The 13794-nt window shown below is 63.0% G+C and overlaps 1 protein-coding gene across 2 annotated transcripts in view; it reads left to right on the top strand.

Moving 5' to 3' along the window:
- DENND3 (DENN domain containing 3) overlaps positions 1 to 13794 on the top strand; it is a 50729-nt gene that overhangs the window by 14944 nt on the left and 21991 nt on the right. For both annotated transcript variants that reach the window (XM_066265579.1, XM_066265578.1), the window contains exons 8-13: positions 172 to 287; positions 3518 to 3673; positions 4903 to 4999; positions 7559 to 7662; positions 8118 to 8317; positions 10636 to 11157. In XM_066265579.1, coding sequence (XP_066121676.1) covers positions 172 to 287; positions 3518 to 3673; positions 4903 to 4999; positions 7559 to 7662; positions 8118 to 8317; positions 10636 to 11157 — 1195 coding nt within the window. The remainder of the gene's footprint in view (positions 1 to 171; positions 288 to 3517; positions 3674 to 4902; positions 5000 to 7558; positions 7663 to 8117; positions 8318 to 10635; positions 11158 to 13794) is intronic.

Genomic DNA, 13794 nt, shown 5'->3' with positions numbered 1-13794 from the left:
CTGCACCCTGGGGGGGGGGTCACCCTAGGGGGGGGTCATGCCCAGCTCTGCGTCCACACGCAGTCAGGTCCTGGACAGCCGACGACACCGTGTCAGCGGGTGTGGGACGGATGGCTGTGTGTTCAAGGATGTGCTCAGGTTCTTACGTCCATCTGTGCGCGTCTTTTCCAGGAAGCTGACGGTTTAGTTCTGATCAATATCGATAGCGGGAGCATCACCTCCTCGAGTGACGATGGCCTGGACGTCCCTGACATCCCCTTCCTGGCTGCGCAGACGTTCATTCAGAGGTAGAGCTGGAGGTCGCCTCTGGTCCGGTTCTTCCGGGCTGACCTCAAGTCCCTTTCCCAGTCTTATGTTATTGATAGATGGTTTATGTATTTATAGTTTGGGAAATTATTTGCGATTTTCTTTTCAAACTAAAAGTCCTTTGTCTTTTTTCTGAGCTTATCTAAGTATTAATTATGGCCTTGTAGAGGCTGGGGATGTCACCTCTCTTCCAGGGACCCTGCCTCTTCTGTGCCCCATGATCCTGTGCCTGTGATCTTAGAAGTTCTCTCTTGTTCATTCACCCAACCATCCATCTGTCCATCCATCCATCCATCCATCCCTCACCCCTTCCTCCCTCACCCCTCCCTCTCTCCCCATCCATCCGTCCATCCATCCATCCAACCATCCATCTGTCTGTCCATCCATCCATCCATCCATCCATCATCCATCCATCCCTCCATCCATTACCCATCCATCTATCCGTCTGTCCATCCATCCATCCATCCATCTGTCCATCCATCCATCATCCATCCATCCCTCCATCCATTACCCATCCATCCATCCGTCTGTCCGTCCGTCCATCCATCCATCTGTCCATCCGTCCATCCATCCATCATCCATCCATCCCTCCATCCATTACCCATCCATCCATCCATCCGTCCGTCCATCCGTCCACCCCTGGGTAGGTTTCCAGTGCTGGTTATGCACGGCCCTGCCCTGGGACACGGTCAGTCTTGGGGTCCCACGTGGATGTTCTTCCCCACTCCCCACACTTGGTTGGTGCTCTTATGTTTTCACACCTGGTTATACAGCTGTGGTGGGTTTTTGCATCTCTCTTGCTAGGCATCAGCAACCTTCGTCAAAAAAGGACCAGGTTAGCCTGACCTGTGGTGGCACAGTGGATAAAGCGTCAACCTGGAAACACTGAGGTTGCAGGTTCAAAACCCTGGCTTGCCTGGTCAAGGCACATATGGGAGTTGATGCTTCCTGCTCCTCCCCCTTCTCTCTTTCTCTCTTTCTGTTTCTCTCCCCCCCTAAAATGAATAAATAAATAAATAAAAATTAAAAAAATAAACACCTTTATAAAAAAAGGACCAGGTTAGGCCCTGGCCGGTTGGCTCAGTGGTAGAGCGTCGGCCTGGCGTGCAGGAGTCCCGGGTTTGATTCCCGGCCAGGGCACACAGGAGATGCGCCCATCTGCTTCTCCACCCCTCCCCCTCTCCTTCCTCTCTGTCTCTCTCTTCCCCTCCCACAGCCAAGGCTCCATTGGAGCAAAGTTGGCCCGGGCGCTAAGGATGGCTCCGTGACCTCTGCCTCAGGCGCCAGACTGGCTCTGGATGCAACAGAGCAATGCCCTAGATGGGCAGAGCATCGCCCCCTGATGGGCAGAGCGTTGTCCCCTGATGGGCATGCCGGGTGGATTCCGGTTGGGTGCATGCGGGAGTCTGTCTGACCACCTCCCCATTTCCAACTTTGGAAAAATACAAAACACACACACACACAAAGGACCAGGTTATAAATATTGTAGGCTTCGCAGGTCCTGTGGCCTCTGTCGTGGAGCTGAGAGGCTTGGCGGGGGCCCTTCTGGGGAGGACAGCAGGGGTGTGGTGACTGTTGTGTCGTGTCGAGGTGCCTCCAGGGCATCTGCCAGTCGGGAGAGCAGGTGTGGACGGGTGGGGAGTGGTGGGCGCAGTCTGCCCCCGGTTTCCGACTCGGTGCTGCAGTCACCTCGGGCTGTCACCCACACCTGTGTTGTCCAGCGGTGCTGGAGGCGGGGGTCTGAGGTCCAGGTGTGGGCAGGGCTGGCTCCTCCGACGCCTCTCTCCTTGGTGTGTAGATGGCTGACCCGTCCTGGTGTCCTCACATGATCGTCCCCTCTGTGTCCTAAGCACCTTCTCCTATAAAGACACCAGTCACAGTGGGGGGTCCCACCCCACCCCAGTGACCTCACTTTAACATAATTAGTTTCCCCCTATGACAGTCACATCTGAGCAACTAGGGGTTAGGACCCCAACGTGACTTTGAGGGACGAAATTCAACCAATGGTCCTTCTGCCTGTGAGGTTTCTGTGAAAGATACAGGGGCCCCACCTCTGTGAGCACCCCACCCGCTTAAAGAGAGTGGCAGGCCCTGCACCCAGGCGGGCCACACCCGTCCTCCTAGGGGGCTGTGCCGTGGAGTCCGCACAGCTGTCCTCCGGGGCCGCTGGCCGGCTCGTGCCCAGGGGCCTCAGCCATGTGTCCTGGGGGGCACGTGTGTCTGTAGAACCGATATTCCCAGTCGCCTGATCACTTTCCGATCAACAAAAGCCACTTGGCCGTGGTGTTCAGGGGGAGACATGCGAGGGCTGGGGTTTGCTCGTGTTTGGAGGGGCGTCTTGTGCTCCCATTGGTTAGGGGTCCCCATGGGGACCTGCTCTGCCCCCCCAGCAAGACCACGCGCCCCACGAGGCCCTTTGGCAGCCGGGTGCCCTCCCCCCATCACTCACGGCTGGGTACACGCTGCCTCTCACTGTCCAGGACCACTGGGGCCTCTCTCGAGCACCGGCTGGCCGCCTCCTGGCCATCACCTCACTGACTCCCCACTTCACTCTCGTGAGCTCGGGTGTTGTGGGGCACCTGTCCGTTTTCCTGTTCCTTCCCACTCAAACGTGAGCCCCACACACCACACAGCTCACTGGGCTGGCGTCCATGTTGTCTCCCACTCACACAGATGGTGCCCGGATTGGCTGGTCAGGGCTCGGAAATACTGGTGGGACGTGTGTGGGGGGTGCGTTTATTTTGTGTATTTAAACCTGGGAACACCTGGGTTTCCCAAGTGTCAAGTGCAGCTGTGGGTAGTGTTGGGGAGGCTGGGACCAGCTCATGGTTTAGGACCTCTGGACAAGTAAGTGGCTGTCCCCCGGCAGGCCAGGGGTAGGGACTCAGGACGTTGGGCGCATCTGAGCATGCCTGGCAGGGTGTGCGGTCAGGAGGCCGGGCGGCAAACCCTTTGGCCACTAGGAGGGGGTGTGTATTCCCTCACCGAGCAGAGCATGGGCCTCAGAATGGTTCACTTTGGGTAAAAATGTGCAAAGTCATGGCCTCCCCTCCGTGAGTTCTGCACTGACTATTCCTTTGTGTTGGGAGGGGACACACTCATGGGGGGGGGGTGTTGTTAACGCTCCCCACCCGCCGTTACTGGTGGGTACTCTGAGCACCTGGGTTCCCGCGTGTTCTCTCCACCGTGACCCCGCGCCTGTCCCTTCCAGGGTCCAGAGCCTGCAGCTGCACCATGAGCTGGACCTCGCCCACCTGGGCGCCAGCACCGACCTCAGCGACTGGCGAGCCCGCCAGCGGGCGTGGCAGCACCGGCTCAACGGCCAGATCCAGCAGCTCAGCCTGCAGCTGCTCGTCGGCATCTTCAGGTGCGTCCCGCGTCCCCGGGTCTGTGAGGGGCGCGTCCTGTAGGAGGGGGCGGCCAGAAGGGCCCTCCGCCCCGAGGGGCTTAGGCCAGAGCTGGCCGGCTGGTCCACACGCCATTCTAATGGCCGAATTCTTTTGTGTGTGTGTGTGTGTGAGAAAGAGACAGAGGGAGGAAGGAAGAGAGACGAGAAGCATCGCTTCTTCGTTGTGGCTCCTTAGCCTCTTCAGTTGTTCATCGATTGCTTTCTCATATGTGCCTTGACCGGGGGGTGGGGTGGGGGGCTACAGCAGAGCAAGTGACTCCTTGCTCAAGCCAGCGACCTTGGGCTTCAAGCCAGTGGCTGTGGGATCACGGTTTTGAACCTGGGACCTCAGTGCCCCGGGTTAATGCTCTGTCCACTGCTCCACCACCAGTCAGGCTGGCCACATTCCTCAGATGTGTGTATTTACATAAAACAAATCATGTACTAGGAGGAAACGGGATGGTGTCTCATAGACAAGTTGTGTTACCTTTTTGCTCAAAGCAGTATAACTTGGCCGTAGAAATGTTTTCCTTTTCTTCTTTTAAGAGGAAATCTTTCACGAGCAAGGTTTTTTGTGTTTTTTTTTAAACACTTGAAAAGCTTTCTGAGTTCATAAAAAAAAAGCAGAAGGTGTGGTTATATTATAGATAATAAAACTTTGTCCACTCCTCACAATGGAAGAAAACACCCTATTCCATACTGACTGTCACTGTGAGATCATGGGTTGTATTTGTAGATTGTTACTTTAGATCTGGGAGACCGTCTGCCAAAGTCCCCATGGATTTATAGATGAGGACATGCGTAGGGTGGGAAGGTGGCCTGGGGTGGGGGGTCAGGCGGCGGCCTCGCGGGGTTAACACCCGGAGTGCGGCTGCCCTTCCTGGCTCGCCATCGGAACCTGGGTTGGTTTGTGTGAACAGTTATGGGTTGTTGCACCTTCAACTGTGTAAGGGACACCGTCCGGGGGCCGGACGATGACAGTGACATGCCCTCTTGGGTCCTCATCCCGGTGGGAGGGAAAAGGCGCACCTGATGTGGCTGAACAGCGCGGCCACAGAGCACAGCCACGCGCGTCCCTCCGGCGGCCGGAGTGGTCTCCCCGGGGGCGGGCTCTGCTCGTGTCTCCTGTGGCCACTCTGCTTCCGGTCGGGACGCGCGTTTGGTGTGTTGAGAGATGCTTCCCCCGCGGGACGCTCTGTCTTTGTCAGGGAGGTGAAGAACCATCTCAACTACGAGCACCGAGTGTTCAACAGCGAGGAGTTTCTCAAGTCGCGGGCTCCCGGGGACCAGCGCTTCTACAAGCAGGTCAGAGGCGTGAGGGCGCGGGGCGGCGGGCGGGCGGGGCCGCTGCTCACGTGTTTCCGTGGTTAAGTGCGGGCACGCGGGCCGGTGGGCGGGGCTGCTGCTCACGTGTTTCCGTGGTTAAGTGCGCGTGCGCGGGCCTGCGGGCGGGGCTGCTGCTCACGTGTTTCCGTGGTTAAGTGCGTGTACGCGGGCCAGTGGACGGGGCCCACTGCTCACGTGTTTCCGTGGTTAAGTGCGGGCACGCGGGCTGGGGGGCGGGGCCCACTGCTCACGTGTTTCTGTGGTTAAGTGCGCGTGCGCGGGCCGGTGGGCGGGGCCCACTGCTCACGTGTTTCCGTGGTTAAGTGCATGTACGCGGGCCGGTGGGCGGGGCCCACTGCTCACGTGTTTCCGTGGTTAAGTGCACGTGCGCGGGCTGGCGGGTGGGGTCGCTGCTCACGTGTTTCCGTGGTTAAGTGCAGGTGTGCGGGCGGGTGGGGCCCACTGCTCACGTGTTTCCGTGGTTAAGTGCAGGCACGCGGGCCGGTGGGCGGGGCTGCTGCTCACGTGTTTCCGTGGTTAAGTGCGTGTACGCGGGCCAGTGGGCGGGGCCCACTGCTCACGTGTTTCCGTGGTTAAGTGCGGGCACGCGGGCTGGGGGGCGGGGCCCACTGCTCACGTGTTTCCGTGGTTAAGTGCGCGTGCGCGGGCCGGTGGGCGGGGCCCACTGCTCACGTGTTTCCGTGGTTAAGTGCATGTACGCGGGCCGGTGGGCGGGGCCCACTGCTCACGTGTTTCCGTGGTTAAGTGCAGGTGTGCGGGCAGGTGGGGCCCACTGCTCACGTGTTTCCGTGGTTAAGTGCGGGTGCGGGGCCGGGGGGTGGGGCCCACTGCTCACGTGTTTCCGTGGTTAAGTGCAGGCGCGCGGGCGGGTGGGGCCCACTGCTCACGTGTTTCCGTGGTTAAGTGCGGGTGCGGGGCCGGGGGGCCCACTGCTCACGTGTTTCCGTGGTTAAGTGCAGGCACGCGGGCGGGCGGGGCCCACTGCTCACGTGTTTCCGTGGTTAAGTGCAGGAATGCGGGCGGGCGGGGCCCACTGCTCACGTGTTTCCGTGGTTAAGTGCAGGAACGCGGGCGGGCGGGGCCCACTGCTCACGTGTTTCCGTGGTTAAGTGCAGGCGCGCGGGCGGGCGGGGCCCACTGCTCACGTGTTTCCGTGGTTAAGTGCAGGAACGCGGGCGGGCGGGGCCCACTGCTCACGTGTTTCCGTGGTTAAGTGCAGGAACGCGGGCGGGCGGGGCCCACTGCTCACGTGTTTCCGTGGTTAAGTGCAGGCACGCGGGTGGGTGGGGCCCACTGCTCACGTGTTTCCGTGGTTAAGTGCAGGCGCGCGGGCGGGCGGGGCCCACTGCTCACGTGTTTCCGTGGTTAAGTGCAGGCACGCGGGCGGGCGGGGCCCACTGCTCACGTGTTTCCGTGGTTAAGTGCAGGCGCGCGGGCGGGCGGGGCCCACTGCTCACGTGTTTCCGTGGTTAAGTGCAGGCGCGCGGGTGGGTGGGGCCCACTGCTCACGTGTTTCCGTGGTTAAGTGCGCGGGCCGGCGGGCGGGGCTGCTGCTCACGTGTTTCCGTGGTTCGACCGCGCTCTGTGGCCAGTGTCGTCGGCACCTGTTAATACTGAACGGTGCGTGAGCCTTTCCCAGGGGGTCGTTTAGCCTGGCTCCTGTCCGTCCTCTGGCCGCATCTTCTTTGTAGAATAATTAACGAGGTGCACCCGTGTTATGTGTTGCGTGTGATGAGTTTTGACACGGGTGCCCACCTGGGCCACCTCCGCAGCCTGGAGGGAGACTGGCGAGCCTCCCACACCACCCCACGCTCCCCTGCCCCCCCCACATGTCACCGCGGGTGCGTCCGTCGCTGGCCGTGCCCGGTGGGCCCCCCCACCCCTGGCAGTACTCCACCGTCAGGGGCAGCGGTCAGTGGTCAGCGTCCCTCTCCACCTGCTCACGGGCGTGCGGCTCGTCTCAGGTCTTGTCTGTCGCGAGGGGGTGGTGTTCTGGGGCCTCTTCGGGGGCCTCGCAGCGCAGCTCTGAGCCCTTGGCGTCTCCACACTTCCAGGGGAGGCCGAGCCCCCGCATGTCCCCCTCTGTGGGCCGGCTCCGTGGCCGCCCCTTTGTTCCTCGCCTGCTGTGGCCCGCCGGCCCCTCCGGCCGTGGGGGCAGCGCTCATGTCGCGTCCTTCTGCACGGCCCCTCTCTCCCTTCACCTTCTTGCGGGCCCTCACTCGCTCACTCGCTCGCCTGCGGGGCTCCCCAGCCCCCCTGCGTGGACCCCAGTGTGGTGGCCGCCCCTCCCTGCCTGTTCTTGTCCTTCCCGGCATGCCCGCCCACATCCCAGGGGCTGCAGGACGCGGGTGTCGCCGTGGAAACAGCCCTGCTGTGGGAGGCTCGCCCTCGTGTGGGTGGCAGGAGCTCGGCTGTCCCTCTGCAGATCCAATGGAAGGCAGGCGGGGGGCTGCTGTGAGGGATGGGGGGCAGGGAGAGTTGTGGTCCCCACTGAGCCACCTCTGTCTTCTCCTCCAGGTCTTGGACACGTACATGTTCCATTCCTTCCTCAAAGCCCGGCTCAGCCGCAGGATGGACGCCTTTGCTCAGATGGACCTCAGCACGCAGTCCGAGGAGGACAGGTGTGGGCCGCTGTGCGTGGGTGCACGGCTCTCTGGGGACAGACCCTCCCGCCCTGTAGCCTCACCTGCACGGATGGACGGTAGATTGGGTCGGAAGACTCACCTTCAGCAGCTCGTGACGAGCTGGGCCACAGGCAGGCTCCGCCCTGCGCTGCGTGCCCACGGCGGGGTCTGCGGTCAGCCCCACCCCCAGGCTTCCTTCTCGCTCCCGTCGTCGCGGTGCTTTCCCTGAAGCTTCCAACATGCACCCCTGCGGGCGATGCCCTCGCTGGTTCTGCGTGCCGTGGCCTCTGGGGGGGCGCCGTCCCTCCTCCAGCCTTCAGTGCCCCCCCCGGAGATGGAGACACGCCCCATCCGCTGGTGTGGGAGCGCTGACCACCCCCCCAGGGACCGGCGCAGTTGAGGCTCCTTCCTCTGTCACTTTTCTGCCTACAAAGCGTTTCTTTCTCCCCCAGAATAAACGGGATGCTTCTGAGTCCTAGACGGCCAACCATAGAGAAGATGGCCTCCCGCAAACCTTCGCCCCAGCGCGCGGCCCAGCGGCGCATGGTGGTCAGCATGCCCAACCTGCAGGACATCGCCATCCCCGAGCTGCCGCCCAGGAACTCGTCGCTCCGGAAGGTGGACGCCCCGGGCTGTGGCGGCGGCAGCACAGGTGACGGAGCCCCTGCCCTCCAGGCTGTGGGCGCGCACATCGCAGGTTGTGGGAGACAGCAGAGCGCGCGTTTGTAGGAGGGGGCAGGCGGGCTGTTTAAAAATTTTTAACAGAGTATCTGTGATATTTTTAGATGATTCACTTTGCAAAAATGTTTCTTGCCCATATATCCCATAACCGATCTCGCTGCCCAGGGTCACGGCTCTGCGCGGGGTGTCTTGCGCACATACGTGCAGACGTGCGCGTGTACAGTACACGGTGACATCTGATGGCCCCAGTAAGTGCCAAGTCCATCCTGACCCCGGAGCGCAAGGGGCCTGTGCGCCCGCCCTGTGGCAGTGAGGTTCGTGGGGGGAGCAGACGCCCCCTGGATCAGCCCTGACGTGGGTCCTCCTGTCACCGTGCGGAGGTGGCAGGGTCGGGGACACGATGGGGCTCTGAGTGTGGGAGCGACGTTTCATCAGAGACAGGAGGGCGCGGTCCCTGGGGGGAGTGACGTGTCAGCAGAGTCATGAGGGCGCGGTCCCTGGGGGAGTGACGTGTCAGCAGAGTCAGAACGGCGCGGTCCCTGGGGGAGTGACGTGTCAGCAGAGACATGAGGGCGCGGTCCCTGGGGGGAGTGACGTGTCAGCAGAGACATGAGGGCGCGGTCCCTGGGGGGAGTGACGTGTCGGCAGAGACAGGAGGGCGCGGTCCCTGGGGGAGTGACGTGTCGGCAGAGACAGGAGGGCGCGGTCCCTGGGGGAGTGACGTGTCGGCAGAGACAGGAGGGCGCGGTCCCTGGGGGAGTGACGTGTCGGCAGAGACAGGAGGGCGCGGTCCCTGGGGGAGTGACGTGTCAGCAGAGACATGAGGGCGCGGTCCCTGGGGGGAGTGACGTGTCAGCAGAGTCAGGAGGGCGCGGTCCCTGGGGGGAGTGACGTGTCAGCAGAGACAGGAGGGCGCGGTCCCTGGGGGAGTGACGTGTCAGCAGAGTCAGGAGGGCGCGGTCCCTGGGGGAGTGACGTGTCAGCAGAGACAGGAGGGCGCGGTCCCTGGGGGAGTGACGTGTCAGCAGAGACAGGAGGGCGCGGTCCCTGGGGGAGTGACGTGTCAGCAGAGTCATGAGGGCGCGGTCCCTGGGGGAGTGACGTGTCAGCAGAGACAGGAGGGCGCGGTCCCTGGGGGAGGCGTTCGGCAGGACGGGCACGCGGGAGCCCATCTCCGCCCTGTGAGACTCAGCGGCTGTGTCTCTGAAGCAAACCCACGAGCGCAGCTCCCGAGGGCGGCGTGGGGCCTCCTCAGCGCATGGACTGCTGTGAGACATCTTTGGACGTGTGTGAGCCCGTCTTATTTCTGTGTGACCTGCGGCCAGCCGCGTGACCCCGGGGACTTACACTCAGGGCCCCTCTCCGAGCGGGTGGACTCTCACTCCCCCCAGGGCGCTGAGGCCGGGCGCTGTGAGCCGCATGGGCCCCCGTGGCTGCTGTCTCGGGCTAAGGTACCAGGTACCGGTCGGTGCCTCCTGATGACGGAGGGCTGGGGGCTGGAGGCAGAGCCGCCGCCCGGGCACCAGAGTGTCCTCTCTGAGAGGACCTGGAAGGCAGAGCCGCCGCCCGGGCCCCAGAGTGTCCTCTCTGAGAGGACCTGGAAGGCGGAGCCAGCGTTCTGGGGCGACTGCGGGGCCCGCGCTGCACCCCTGCTTCCCGGCTGTGACCTGCGCACCTGTGTGGCGTCTCCTCTCCGGGCCTCTAACCACGCCCGCTCCTCTGTGGGGACAGTTCTGCGGCCTCTGGGCCGTCGCCCCGAGCTCCCTGCCCCCTCCTCCAGGCCACACGGCTGAGACCCCAGTCCCCTGGGCCGAGCGCCTGCCGGCAGGGGCTCCCGGGAGGTCCTTGGTGGCATTTGCTGAAGGACAAGGTGTGGCTCTGGCACTTGTACCGGGGTCGGTTGGGAGCCTGTCTCCACATCTGTAAGATGGGCGTAACCACACCTGTCTCTCGGAGCTGCGGCTGAGGGAGTGAGATGGCGCCGTCCAGGGCGGAGCGTGGCCTGGTGGGGATGCCTCAGTCCTCCCCGGAGACTCGCGGACCGCTGCCACTCAGCACGATTGTTCCACCAGAGACAGTCGCCGGCCTGGTCTCCCAGGTGCCCTGGAAGCAAAGCGCGGGCCTCCTGCTCAGCTGGGGGCTCTGCGGAGCTTCCCGGAAGAGGCCGCGGGTTCTCACTTGACGTTGCCAGGGATCCCTGTTTTCCTGAGACAGCCAGCGTGAGGGGTGGGGGACGCGGGGTCGTCGGCAGGCCTGTGCTAACGGTCTGCTTCTCCCCTTTTGCTTCAGTTCTGAGCGTGAACCCCGCGACGACGCACACATTCAAGATCCCGGAGATCCACTTCCCGCTGGTGAGCCAGTGCGTGCGGGCCTACTACGCGGACTGCGTCGCCCTGCTGAGCAAAGCCATGGGCTGCCTGGCTCCCGACAGCTCCGTGCTGCTGGCCCGGTACCTGTACCTGCGGGGCCTCGTCCACCTGATGCAGGGCCAGCGGCTGGAGGCCCTGCTGGACTTCCAGAGCCTGTACAAGACGGACCTCCGGATCTTCCCCGCTGACCTGGTGAGGAGCACGGTGCAGTCCCTGGCGGGCCCCGCGCGCGCCCAGGCCGAGCGCATGCCCGAGCTGCGGAGGCTGGTGAGCCAGGTCCTGGACAAGCCCGGCGAGGCCCCCAAGGCCGACGAGCACGTGAAGAACTTCGAGCTGCCCAGCAAACACCTGCCGCTGGAAGACTTCATGCAGAGGGTCCAGGAGTCCGGCATCGTCAGGGACATCCACATCATCGGCCGCCTGTTCGAGGCCTTGACCGTAGGTGAGAGGGGGCACACGTGAGAGCCGGTCGGCTCCCGGGCGAGACCGCGCGGCCCGGGCTGTGCCGCCGGCCTGGGCGCTGACCGGAACGGGCGGGGTGGCCGTGCCTTTCAGGCAGCGATCCTCCCGCCACGTCCGACAGCAGAGGCCGCCCTGGGGTGGGAAGGTCTCGGCAGTCTGATGGGGGACCAGGAAGCCCCTGCAGGTCCCCTCCTGTCCTGTGGGGTCCACTCCCAGTGTGATGGTCCCGTCCTTGGATGTGTGGCAACGTGTGTCACCTGGAGCACTTCAGACACACATGGAGGGCACAGGATCGGCGTGACAGACGCCACCCGCCGCCACCGTCCCACTGCAGCGAGCACTGCAGTTTCGCATTCACTGCACTTGTCTGCTTTGCTCAGCACCCTTCTGCCCTCAGCCCAAAGGGACCCCTGTCCCCAACTTGAGGGTCTCCTCTGACCACGTTCCAATGCACTTTCCACAAACGGGTGTGCTAGAGAACTGTCCTCGGGTTGTGTGTTTCACTGTGTCTGAGTCGACACGTGTTGGGGGACGGTGTTGTCGTGGGCGGGAGTTCACCTCCAGGCACTGTCCTGCGTGCTTGTCCTCTCGTTGCCGGCACGGTGACTCCACTCTGCCTGTCCCCGGGTGTGCACGTGGATGGCTTTCCCCAGGATCTGTGCAGGAAGCTCGGCCTCGGGAGCGGGGACCCATCCTGACAGTGGGTGGCCTTGTCCCCCGAGGGGCCGCAGCCCCTGTGAAGTGCGTGTCTCCCACGCCTGGGCGTCACTTCCTGCTGCAGCCTGCCTGTCGGGTGACGCGGTGTGGTGGCTCTCGGGGAATGTCTGCTCACAGCTGGGAGACACTCCGGGTCTTTCCCTGAGCTGCCTTTGTGTCATCTTTGTCCATCTCTATGTGGGGACACGGCTCTTTCCCTCTGCTGTGTGGGGCTCCCGTGCACCCAGGAAGGTCCTCCTTTGCGGGTAGCAGGGCTGGCAGGGCCCCCCGGTGACCACAGACTGCGGCGTGGGGCGTGTCTGTACACGTCTGCGCTGTCTTCCTCCAGGCGGCGGTGGGCCAGTTCGCTGCTCTGTTCACGGCCCCAGTTAGTCTGACGAAGGGGCCAGCTGGTCTGTGCTCCCTGGTCACTCCACATGCTGCTCTGTGTGGACACTGAGAGTAAACAGCACACGCTGGCGCGGGCAGGCGTGGGGGGCGCGTGTCATTGGGGGTCTCGGTTTGGATGGATGTGCCCAGAAGATACCCATGGGGCTGGGCAGCATGGGGCAGTGAGCTGTGCCCCAGGGGGACAGGAACCCACAGGGACCCGAGTAACAGCACCCGGGGCTGCCGTGAATGGAAGCCAGGACATCTGGGGGCTCAGCGCCTCTCAGGGTCCCCTCCCCCTGTGGGGTCGTACCAGGACACGGTCCCAGGCATATGCAGAGGGCGTCAGCAGACTGAGCCCCGTGGTCACTGTGGCTCCGTTCACACCGCAGAGGTCACTGAGTGGGCTTGACTCTGGGACGTGAGTACTACCAGAGTGTGGCTCCAAATGTACATTTCGGTGTCAGGACCATGTGGTAGAAAAGAGTTATTAAGTCAAAGCTGCATGTCACCCACTTGGAATGAACTGGTGTGAATAAGAACACGCCTGCTATTTTATTCCAGAGTGACGTCAGTCAGGTCTGGGTTCTGCAGACGGGGGAGAGTGCAGGTGGGCGCCCCCTGGTGGAGATTCTCCTCACAGCACGGCGCCTGTGCCTGGCATCTGACTGCCAGTTTTGTTTGTTTTGTATTTTTCTGAAGCTGGAAACGGGGAGAGACAGTCAGACTCCCACATGCGCCCGACCGGGATCCACTCGGCATGCCCACCAGGGGCGACGCTCTGCCCACCAGGGGGCGATGCTCTGCCCCTCTGGGGCGTCGCTCTGCTGCGACCAGAGCCACTCTAGCGCCTGAGGCAGAGGCCAAGGAGCCATCCCCAGCGCCTGGGCCATCTTTGCTCCAATGGAGCCTTGGCTGCGGGAGGGGAAGAGAGAGACAGAGAGGAAGGAGGGGGGTGTGGAGAAGCAGATGGGTGCTTCTCCTATGTGCCCTGGCCGGGAATCGAACCCGGGTCCCCCGCACGCCAGGCCGACGCTCTACCGCTGAGCCAACCGGCCAGGGCCTGACTGCCGGTTTTTAATTCTGACAGTACCATCCTTTCTTCTGCTGAACCCCTCCTCTCACAGTTGGCTGCTGTGACTGCTGGGCCGGGCCGGGCTGGCTCACTGCGGCGTGGTACCAGGTCCCCTGATCCCTGTTGCCCAACACTGTTAGGTGGGGACATGGCCGCACACCAGGCTGGGGACAGGGGGCTCCCGCCGCAGAGCGAGGCTCCAGCAGGGAGGCAGACCGAGAGCGCACAGCAGTGGGGCTGCCCGCCTGGCCTCAGGCCTGCCAGCAGGGGCTTCCCGCCCCATGCCTCAGTTTCCCCACTCGGGCACGCGCCCGACAGGAGTGTCGCCTCCGAAGGCGGCTGGGAGGATTCCACGGAACCCGTGTCGTAGGCGGAGCACAGGGAGTGTTGCTGAATGTGGCGGCTGCAAGGCGTTGGATCTGGGCCTTGGAGGATGGGTAGGAGTTTTCCGGCCCA

This window comes from Saccopteryx bilineata, chromosome 3 (genome assembly GCF_036850765.1).
Source record: "Saccopteryx bilineata isolate mSacBil1 chromosome 3, mSacBil1_pri_phased_curated, whole genome shotgun sequence".
NCBI classification, from domain to species: Eukaryota; Metazoa; Chordata; class Mammalia; order Chiroptera; family Emballonuridae; genus Saccopteryx; species Saccopteryx bilineata.
The sequence above is the reverse complement of the archived record's forward strand: the minus strand, read 5'-3'. Positions and strand labels throughout refer to the sequence as shown.